Here is an 11,429-nt window from a genome sequence, read left to right on the forward strand (position 1 = left end):
TTGTGAAACACTCTACTCCACATCTAGGTAATTGGGCTATTTCTATCAACACGTTGGATTGTAGTATCTAAATCATTCTCATCTGAATCCCCTTTATTCTCGACACCTATGCCCGCAACAATAGAATCTGGAGATATATATATGTATTCCCATGACATGGGTATTAATTCCTATTAAATTATTCTTATTAGGCTCACGCTCAAAAGAAGCATTGTTGTAGAATACTCTAACTAGGTTGGGGTAATATTCCGGTTCTAGACCTAGAAATTCAAGCCAACCCCAAGATATAAATGTGGATTTAAAACTAAAATCATATTTCTCATCGAACAAGAAATTCATGTCAATGACACGTTTGGGATGAATCTTCCTTACTTTGAAAATCCTCTGTCATTTTTCTTTCTCCTCATCGGTTCTAAAGTTCTGAGTTTCAAATGACCTGATTTGTTCAAAAAGCGCTTGGTTGAGAAGAAGGTTATCGTTGAGAAGAGCTTGGTTGAGAAGAACTGCGCCTCTGACATTTTGGAGACATTTGGGTGTGGATGTTGTTACATTGGAACACAAACACATTAAGGAAAAAAGAGTCCAATATGGAAATCAATCAAACCCTAATTTATTAATTTGCAATTCGTATAGTGTCTTACCTTGTCAAACTCAGTGAATTTCACATAGTCATCCAATATCATCCCCCAAAATCTCGCAACACCATCAACAGTTACGTTGCCCTCCAACGCCTGTTGTTGTATTTACGCGACAATCACTATTAATTTATCGTCTATAACACTACTTTTCAACATTTATTAATTTAATTCACCGCTAAGTGGTATGGAAGGTAGCCAATCTTCCCGCCTAACTTTTTCAATTCGTAACATAATATACAGCCGACCAAATCAATAACCTAACAAAATTAATTACACAATCAGAATAGGTTTTAACATTTTTTATTTTTAACTTACTGCACCGCCAACCCATTCCATAGGCTTCAACGTCGGATACAGTAGCGAATTGATTTCCCATTTCGATTAGAACATATCTATATGAAGCATTAGGATTAATATTTTGTCATGAAATATTTAAATATCACTAACAAAGCAATATATTTCACTTACGACGATTGTAACCCACTATTATATAAATAATCACACATTGTAGCTTCGTAATCACCAATTCCTCTTGGAATTTTTGCTTTTTCAATCTACAATTTTGCATACAAATTTTTGTCACAACAACATAATAAAAATCAAATAAAGTTTTCTTTTATTCAGCTCATCTGCTGCTTCTTCTTGGGTGCAGGACATTCTGAATCCAAATATGCATCTATAACACTCTCCGGTATATAAATCACATCCACATCCTTCCTCCTCACTTCCTCCATCTTTTCTTCTTCATATTTTTTCTTCATATTTTTTCAATTCATCGTATTTTTCCTCTACATAATTCTTCATCTGTTTTATTTCACCCTTCACCCAACTTTTTCTCAAATACTCTTCACCCCCATAAGTTCACCCCTCAAATCCACAACTTCATTCACTACTCCATCAAATTTTCCACCCATCACCATCTTAACTTCACCCCTAAACTCCATAACTTCTTTCACCACTCCATCTATTTTTCCACCCATTTCCCCTAAAGCTTCTCAATTGTCTCTTCGACTCTTGATTCCCTTTGCAAAATATCAAAAATGATTTTTTTTACATCCGCCAATTCAGACATCAAAATGTCAAATTTACTATGTTTTCCCTCAACATCATCCACCTACTACCATCTCTTTTTCCTTCTCTTCCTCCACTGCATCCACTGCCTCATCTACCTCCTTAACAATAACCTTCAAAATTAAATTACAATATTAATACATTGATTATATTCTTAATATTATTTAATTACATTTATTACCCTTTCTTGCATTGTTGGTCTATCCAACTTCAACTTTGCCATCACTCTAACCACCTCTTCCTTCCCCGTACACGGATGTGTGCCACTCTGGTTCTTTCATATGCCGACACACTATTATTGTCCGACCAAAAATCGAACAGTGTAACATGCATTTATAATTAAATTTATCATTTTATATAATAACTATACTATCATTTTATATAAAAAAACAAAAAGTGTTCTTAAACTCATTTACCTCTAAGATTACTATGCACCCTTTGAGGTATCTCTGGTGTCCCTTTTAAAAGTTGATTATTGATTCAATCAATCTCGAATGGACATATTCAGCCCAATTGAATTCACCTTTCAAGCCTTCATCGCAAATCAGCTTCATATTGTCCTTGCTTGTTGATGTATCACCCGTTGGACAAAGAAAGATCCCGATAAGGTATAATAGAACTCGGGCCTTCAGGTCATCCCCCTCGTAAGATCCACTTTTGATTTCCTCTTCAAGTTCAGCATATGTCACCTTGTGCTTCAAATCATATTTGGAGGCAAGTGCTTTCCAGTTCTTAGTCTTACTGACTTCTACAACGCTTTTGTCTTTATTTTCTACCCCCAAGACAACTGCAGCATATGAGACCCCCAGAGGAAATGAATATTCACCATATTTAACCATACATTGTTGGACATCGAATTGCTCCACCAAGGATCGACACAATTCCTTCTGAATTGGTCGATCCCTTACTCCTATCAAAGATCCAAACCACATTTCTTTCAGCACATTCAATTGCTTCTTCTCCTTAAGGTGTTCAATTAATGAATTCACTCTTTTTATGTTGTACCTTGTCGACACTTCCTACATTTTTTAAAAATATATAATGTTATTGCTCTTATATATCTTTTATCGAAGTATTTACAAGTTTAATGAATACCTTCTTTTCATGTGATTTCCTTCAAGCTTTGTATTCTTGTCTATCCATATTTGACTGTGTCATGTAAGGTTCCTTCTCAGCATCAGTTATCAACTTCCATTTCTCCAACTCATCATTATTCATCTAATATTAAGCATAAACGTTTCTTAATCAATACATTAACGCTAAATAATACTCAATGTCAATTTCATTTTACATACCGAACCAATGTGATTGGCAGCTTCCTTTATCCTTTGGCATTCGGTCATACTGTCAACATTTAAAATTTGAAATCAATTTAAAGTTCTTAAATGCTTTAATCCAATTACCATTTCAACAATAATAACAAAAATACATTGATACTTACTAGAAGTACATATATCCACCCTTTGGTTGCTTTCGACTCTCGACCTCAATTTCAAAGTCATCTTCGCCAATAACAATTGCACGATCCGTTGACTTCATTTTTCCTTCATATATCAGTTTACGCAAATCAAAATCAAAAACTGGTTACATTAACTTTATTCAACATACAAATATCGATAAGAAGATAACTACTCTTGTAGTAAAACGATTTCCTTCAAAAGAATTTGAATGGCCACTACTACAAGTATCAGTATATTTATACAACCTACAATATCATTTTCTATCTATAATATTATATACATGTATCCATATTTATTTTCTACCTATAATACTATATAATCGATCACAAATCCTTCTTGGCTTCGATTCGAAATCCCCAAATCAAACCCAAAAACCCTAATCCTTATTTCCTTCAAACTATGGGAACACTCAATACTACAAGTATCTGTACATTTATACAACCTACAATATCATTTTCTACCTATAATATTTAATAAAAATATTGATATTTATCATCTACTAGAATATCACTTTCTACCTGTAATCGGTCTCAAATGCTTTTTTACTTCTAAAACCCCAAACAACACATAAAATCCCTATTTTGATTACGGTAATAATAAAAAACTAGGGTTTCGACAACGTACTTTTCGATTTGACTACAACAATAAACAAACAAACTTCGCTTTTGAAAACGCCTTCTGAAATACAGCAACAATTACGCTTCGATTTCAAAAACTCGGCCGTGATCTATCTATTTTCAGAGGAAATTTAGCTATGCCTTTTATATTTTAACCGGATATGTTATTTATATTTAATCGATACAATTACCCAAGTCTCGATACTTTTATGTCAGGTGTCGATACTTTCGATAGGATATTTACCTATTTCTTTTAAAAGTGTCGATAATTTATACGCGTACTTTATAAAGTATCGATACATTCAACATATCCGGTAGCGCTTTACCGGTTTTGTCATAATGAAACCGGTTTTGTCATATTTTAACATCTTCTATTGTTATGGATCGATACATTTTTATAAAGTATCGATACTTTATAGGCGCTATTACTGCTTTTCTTTTAAATTCCAAAAATGTCAATACTTATTTCAATGGAATCGATAAATTCAACATATCTGGTAGCGCTTTACCAGTTTTGTCATAATGAAACCGGTTTTGTCATATTTTTACCTGTTATATTGTAATGGATCGATACATTTTTATACAGTATCGATGTTTTATATGTGCTATTACTACTTTTCTTTATAATTCCAAAAGTTTCGATACTTATTTCAATGTAATCGATACTTTCAACATATCTGGTAGCGCTTTACCGGTTTTGTCATAATGAAACTGGTTTTATCATATTTTTTTACCTTTTATATTGTTGTGTATCTATACATGTTTATAAATTATCGATACTTTTTAGGCGCTATTACTACTTTTCTTTTAAATTCCAAAAGTGTCGATACTTTTCAATGGAATCGATACTTTCAACATATCTGGTAGCACTTTACCGGTTTTGACATATTGAACCCGATTTTCTCATATTTTTACCTGATATATTGTTATGTATCAATACATATTTTATTTGTATACGTACCGACAAGCTAAGTTTGCCAGTTGCCAAATTTTTTAATATTTCTTCATGATTTCCACCTACAATATTATTATTACTCAATATTTCTGGTAGTACTAAACCGACTTTGTTAAATATCTTATAATATTTCCAGTAATACCATATATTAGTCCGTCTTTCGTGAGACAACGCTTAGTGGCCAAAAATGGCCCATTTTGTGGTTTACATCCCCAGGGTCAAACGACGCCCTTTAGGGGGGTCAGGCGCATGTTTAGCGCATGGGTTAATCTCAATGCGCGTCCCTCCATCTTTGTAACAGTTCATTTCATACACGAAATGGAAGTTCTCACTTTTCGTGTTTTGGGATTTAAATTTTGATGTGTTTACATTTTAGTCATTTCGCATGCTTTATTATGATTTGGTCGAATATTTGATCTCATCCCGTTTTACATGCATTACATTTTAGTCCTCTACCATGTTCATATGTGAAAGGTAATATCCATGCTTCAGGTCCCTCTAGGTTTCTTGAATATATGTTCTGGTCATTGATTACTTTAATTACTCCATGAAATAAAATGAATTATGTACTATAGTCCATGTAGTTCTTGTTTAATTTTGTTTTAGTGCATCAATTTAATTAATATGTTTTTATACACGTTCTGTAAATATTTTATTAGAATGGTCACATGCCTTTAGATTAAATAGTAATGATCACTCGTATCAATTTTCAAAAACGTATTTTGTAGAATGGGAATGAAAAGTATAACATATCGAGGTAGCACGATTCAATACGACATTCAAACGAAAACGAACTTGAACATAATCGAGTATGTTTTGATAAAAAAAAAAATTAATCAATGTTCAATAAAAGAATCATATTTTAAATTTCGACTCAAATCCACAATTTTCATTACTACGACAACGTATAAGTGATCATGTACTAATTTTGGGTGATAATCATTCCCTACGTGTAACCGACTCCGAGCCCTTAAAACGAATCTTTGATAAACGTAAATCAAAATTTGTCTTTAAAATAGTTTTTCTCAAAATTGTTTTAAAATATATTTTTAAATATTCGACCTACCTAACCAAAAAGTCGATGGCGACTCTCATCATCATTTCAAAAATTGTCGAACTTAACTTTTTCCATATTGGTAAAAAAATAGTCAACAACTATTTTTTCCTTAATATTTTTTATCTTATTAAAATAATTATTATTATACCAGAAACCGTCTGTGAAAAATTGACTTCCACCAACAATATACGAAATTGTAATTGTTAAGGTCGTTTGTTTTACGGAAAATAAATTTTGTAAAATGGATTAAATTTTTTGAAAATCATTTTACTGTATTTAGATGATATTGTGTAATTTATTTTTCATCGGTTGGTAATTTTTTTTAAATTTCTTTATTATAAACATCAGATACAATAAATAATATTATTTATTCAAAAATAATAATATTATTTTTGAAATATTAGAATAATTTATTTAACATTATTTATGTTAATATTATTATTAAAATATTATATCAACAATTTTATAAATTAAAAATTAAAAATATTATAATTTATTAAAGTAAGAATGATATATTATGAATTATATTAATTACTTTATTTTAAATATTCAATAATTTAATATTATTATTTTATAAATTAATAAATAATATTAATTTTATTAATAATTTATAATATATTATTAAAATAAATGTATAATATTATAATTATAATGATATAATTATAACAATAAAAATATTATATTATATTATTAAAATTATCAATAAATATAATTTAATAATTAATAGTTTTATTAAAATGATAATAAAATAATATATTAATATTAAATTTATAAATAATAATGTTTTGAGTGTTTATTCTTCGAAATGAAAAGTTCGTAAAATAATTTACAAAAAATCATATTGTAAGTAATTTTCCAGAAAATACAAAGAAAATTCATTTGACCAGAAAAATGAATTATAATAATCATTTTCCACCAACCAAACACCGAAAAATGAGGAAAATATTTTCTACAAAACCAATTACAAGGAAACAAACAGACCCCTAATATAAAAACCAAAAATACTCAATATAACATTTTTAATTAATATAATATTATATTATACACATTTTTAGATTGTTGAATCAATTGAATTTAATGGATGAGATTAAAAATTTTAAATTAAAAATAATTTACTTAATTTTTTCGTAATAATCTTTATAATTCCTATTGTTTAACTCGATAATTTATTCTCACTCATCTAACGATTCAAAAAAAATATACCATATCAAATCCTACCCTAAAATAAAATATCCCAAATTAATATAGAAAATAATGCAGTTAAACTTAATTTATTTTAAAAATAAAAATATATGAATAATCAAATAAATAACTACGCACCAAAATATTACTAAAGTATAAACAAATAAATCATTTATAAATTGGATCAACCTTATATCTATCTAATTGTGCTCATGAATTCAAAATTGAGCACAAAAGTGAAGATAAAACTTCTTTTGTTCATTTTATTATCAAGTTTTGAAGTAAAAAGCCTCCGGTAGTATTTGTGGTACATACCCCTATGGTGGAAAATATAATATTCACCAACCAGTTGATTTAGCTGGTAAGCAGCTGGATATCGCTTAAGTAAATCTCGAGTTCGAGTCTTAGAAAATTCCAATAGGAAACTCACCCACCAAAACCAAGTGTTTGACCTGGATCGATTAGGATTAATCAAGACAAAGCCTTAGAAACATGAAGGGAAAGAGAGAGAATATAATATTCTAAATACACTGGAAAAACTTGATAAAAATGGAACATATTCTGTCTAACACATACAATAAAATACAACTTTAGCAATAGCAATGAGAACATATAAAATATCAATCAAGATTATTCTACTGGTCATTAAACTGTTAACCCTTTAGGTTCAACTGCAATCCAATGGCCAAGAGAACATCTAAAACGTCAATCTAAATGATTCTACAGGTTGTTAAGAGTCTTTTCAGAAGCACTAAAGTTGCATTAATCTATCAAAACCCATGTCTAGAAAGGCCTTTCCAGATGCCTGATAAGCATAACATAGTAGGCAACATCCAGAAACAATAAGCAATCCACAAACATTAAATCTGAATAAACAGTAGCCAATAAAATTATGCACCTGACGTTATTCTTGATGTGGAAACAAGAGAAGAAACCACAATTCACAAGGATTATTGTGGCCTACCATACCAATATAGATACCATATATACCAGTATATTGATACACATTAAGTGTCCAAGTCTGTTCTATTTATTATTACTCAGATACAGTTAAATTGTTCCAATATAGATTAGGACTTATCAATCAAAGAGCCCTCTATATATCTCATGCTTGTGGGGTTAAATATCAAACATTAATCACAGTGGTCCACTAGCTAGAAGATAAGAAGGTCTAGACACGTGAAAGCGTCCTCAAGCACTCAATAATTAACCTAATGCATCTTCCTTACGCCTTCATAATTTCCCTTTGGCTCCAAGCTACTTAGGTACTGATTGTCCTCCTAATTTGAGTTAAAAAATGATACTGCAGACCTCCCTATAAAGCAGACGTAGTCAAATAGACAACCACATGCAGAGCGTGAGGGTAAGTTAGTTAACTTCATTTAGCTAAAGAAGTTATGCATACCGTATTTCCTTTCTCATCTGTAACGCATTCCAGGAGGGACGATATCACCTAGTAACCCTTCATCTGTTGGAGGCTCCGAGGTAGGTTCTGGGTCCCAACGAGATTCTCCGTCAACAGGTGCTTGGTGTGTCTGTGACTGTGACTGTGATTGTGCTGTGGTTGGAGGAATTTCTCTATGTAACTGTGCCTCCGGATGATAAAATTGTAAGACTGCCGGGGTCAACTGACCAGCAAAGGAAGCTTCATGGCTGATAAATCCCCCTCTGGGGAATGCTACACTGTGATGGCAGTGTTGACCTTCGTATGTAGTAATGACAATGGTGGGATCTTCACAAGAGCGTTCTACTCTCTTCTTCACTGTGCATTTGCTGTTTGTACAGCGATAGTAGCTCCTGTGAGATCAACTATATGTGCCTTAGATATGCACAACAACCTGAAAACTTTCCTTAACATTAATGATTATAAAGCATGGATTTCTCATTCACTGCCCTCTAACAAAATGATTCTATTAATAGTTTTTGCTACATGAAAAAAAAATCTCAGCTAAACCATGAGTAGAGTGGCAAAGGAATTGTATCAAGTTGACTGAAACAAGTTTCATGTTGGATTCCTGAACAACCCTATCGGTTCCCCTTATTAAAGACTTCGCTTTATGATCACTTTAGATAATGAAAAGTAAAGTGTTTTCTCGCATAAATAAGGTTAAAAAAATATTTATGCAGTGAAAAAAAAGATTAGTGGTTCAAGGAAATAGACAATCAATTCCTAGGGTGCTTGCAATGGCATAGTCATGAACTGTTGGGATCTCTTTGAGATTATGAAAATAGTTGACCGGTATCATTAACTCTATAACCTTCGACCCTTGAACCCATTGAGTTGTCTTAAGAATCTTAGTAGTTAAAAGGAGAGTTGTTTTCTCTTGAAGTTTAAACATTTACCTTTGAAGGATGTATCGTTAATAACTAAGAAAATTTATAAAATATTACTTTATAATCACTTTTACTATTAAAATAATCTCAAACTGCTCCTTGTATCAAGCAGAGAAAAACTGGTCAACACAAACTAATGGAAGTAAAGTTCATTATTATGTTGGAAAATTTATCAAGTTTCACGAACAAATTTATTTTTTAATAGAAATCAGGCACTAAATCAGTTCTAAAAGTGGGTAAAATGTCAGTTTTCGGCGTATCATCAATAATAGAGAAATAGCAACAGACCTAGGAAATGGACTGTTTTTAACAGCTTTTTGTCCATATTTCCGCCATCGATAGCCATCTTCAAGATGATCAACCTCACTCTTGGTCATAAATGCAAAACGTGCCTGCGGTATTCGTTTTTGTCCCTTCCTCCTCACCTTACTCCTACAAAAATATTCCACCAACAGTTATCAAGATGAAGAAGAAAACAATCCCTAAACATTAAAAGCTTTGTTTGAAAAAAGAACTAAATGGGAAATGGGATTCGCGTTTGAAGTAATATAGAAGAAAGTGTATGGAATGAAAGAGATTAATTAGTGAAGAATTAAGATACTTGTACTTCATCGGGTACAGCAATTAATGATATGATGAAAGCTAAGTTTAAAAAAGAAATCTACTAACACATGCTATGTAAACAACACACAACTTTCTTAGAACTTGAAATGCAATAACATATGAACTGCATTACCAGATTCATAAAGCATTGGAAAAACCCGCCTCAAAAATAACACTCAAATCGCATATAACGAATTATTTGCAATACCCATTTCACTCTTACATGAAGGGATGAATTTGGAACAAACGCCAGACCTCATAAAAACTTAAAAGTAAGAACGTAAATGGGGAGAATAAGTAAAAACAAAAGGATGAACCAACGGCATATTCCCGCCGCAATAGCGACGGCGTACCCGCGTTCAAGGCCACTTCTTTTATAGCCGAAAAGTCGCCTTTGTATTTCATCCCTATATTCCCTTAATTGCACCTGCTGTTTCACTAAAACGACGAGACTACCTTACCCATCCCCAACTTGCACGAAATGAGGTTTTTTTTTTCCTTTTTCTCACAGATTCAGAATTTGTACGGACACCGAAAATTGCACCCTCTGTCTTTTGCCCACAGGATCGGTACGTAATTACGACTCAGTCCTCGAAATGATAAAAAATAAAGAAATAGATAAACAGTCAATTATTTTTTATGGTGATTTTTATCTTCATCATCGACGATGGATGTTTGATCGCTACTACTCACGGTATCTCGGGCGGTTTTCCGCCGGAGCCCGTAGATTTCTCCGGCGGATCCTCACTGGAGCTCGAAGACACCAACGGATTCGATGTCGACACGTCAGATGATCCACCCGGATTCGAAGCCGTCCCGGAAACCGAACAACGAGCAACATGATCATCAGCTGCAGCGCAGTTTTGTGAGCCACTAAAGTTCCCCGCCAATTCAGGCCTGGCTTCAATCCGGTTGAGTTCAGCAAACCGTCCAAACTCAACGGCATGATCCGGTGGTAGATCCCAGCCGAACTCACTAAGCATACTAGTACTTTCCCTATCGAAGAAGTAATTAACGCTGTTGGACACCGAGTCATGCCCTTCCCCGGAAAGTGTCCAGCTTGACTCGGAAGTAAACTCAGCTCCTGGATTGCTTCCCTCTTTATCTTCCATATCAGCAAACTAAAAGGAAAGAAAAAAAAAACCCAAAGGATTCACAGCATCCAAACAGAATCTAAAAGAAACGCGGAGAGAGAAATAAGAAGAGCTAGGGTTTCGGTGCTTCGAGTATGTGTGAATTTTAGTGTTGGAAAAAGCACGCGTTGTTTTTTTTAAAAGCTTTCTTTTTGTCCCATCGATTCTAGAGACAAGAAAAAAATTACAAATTAATATTCTAATTTTACTACTTCTTGTCCATTTGAAATTTACTCCATCTACCTTTTATTTCACAAATTTAATTATTATATATTTTATTTTAAATATTTAATAATCTTGATGGCGCTGGATAGTAGTTTTCTCGAGGGGCGTATGTTAGCGGGTTTGATGGCCTGGGGATTCTCGGTGATAATCTGAT

General features: G+C 32.5%; 1 protein-coding gene across 3 annotated transcripts; it reads right to left on the reverse strand.

Annotated features, from left to right (window-relative positions):
* Positions 1-7,331: 7,331 nt before the first annotated feature.
* On the reverse strand, positions 7,332-11,206 carry LOC120122106 (probable WRKY transcription factor 57). 3 transcript variants are annotated; one of them, XM_039141346.1, is made up of 5 exons: positions 11,148-11,199; positions 10,611-11,038; positions 9,603-9,746; positions 8,386-8,777; positions 7,589-8,295 (listed from the first exon to the last, which is right to left on the reverse strand). In XM_039141346.1, exons 2-4 carry the CDS (start codon positions 11,027-11,029, stop codon positions 8,399-8,401), a joined length of 942 nt encoding a protein of 313 aa, XP_038997277.1. In that variant the 5' UTR covers positions 11,030-11,038; positions 11,148-11,199; the 3' UTR covers positions 7,589-8,295; positions 8,386-8,398. The 3 variants fall into 3 exon arrangements, with proteins under 3 accessions (XP_038997276.1, XP_038997277.1, XP_038997275.1); XM_039141345.1 differs by lacking the exon at positions 7,589-8,295 and adding an exon at positions 7,332-7,432 and having other exon boundaries at positions 10,611-11,206; XM_039141344.1 differs by having other exon boundaries at positions 7,825-8,295; positions 10,611-11,206.
* Positions 11,207-11,429: the final 223 nt, after the last annotated feature.

This window comes from Hibiscus syriacus, unplaced genomic scaffold, assembly GCF_006381635.1.
Source record: "Hibiscus syriacus cultivar Baekdansim isolate YM2019G1 unplaced genomic scaffold, ASM638163v2 tig00110384_pilon, whole genome shotgun sequence".
NCBI classification, from domain to species: Eukaryota; Viridiplantae; Streptophyta; class Magnoliopsida; order Malvales; family Malvaceae; genus Hibiscus; species Hibiscus syriacus.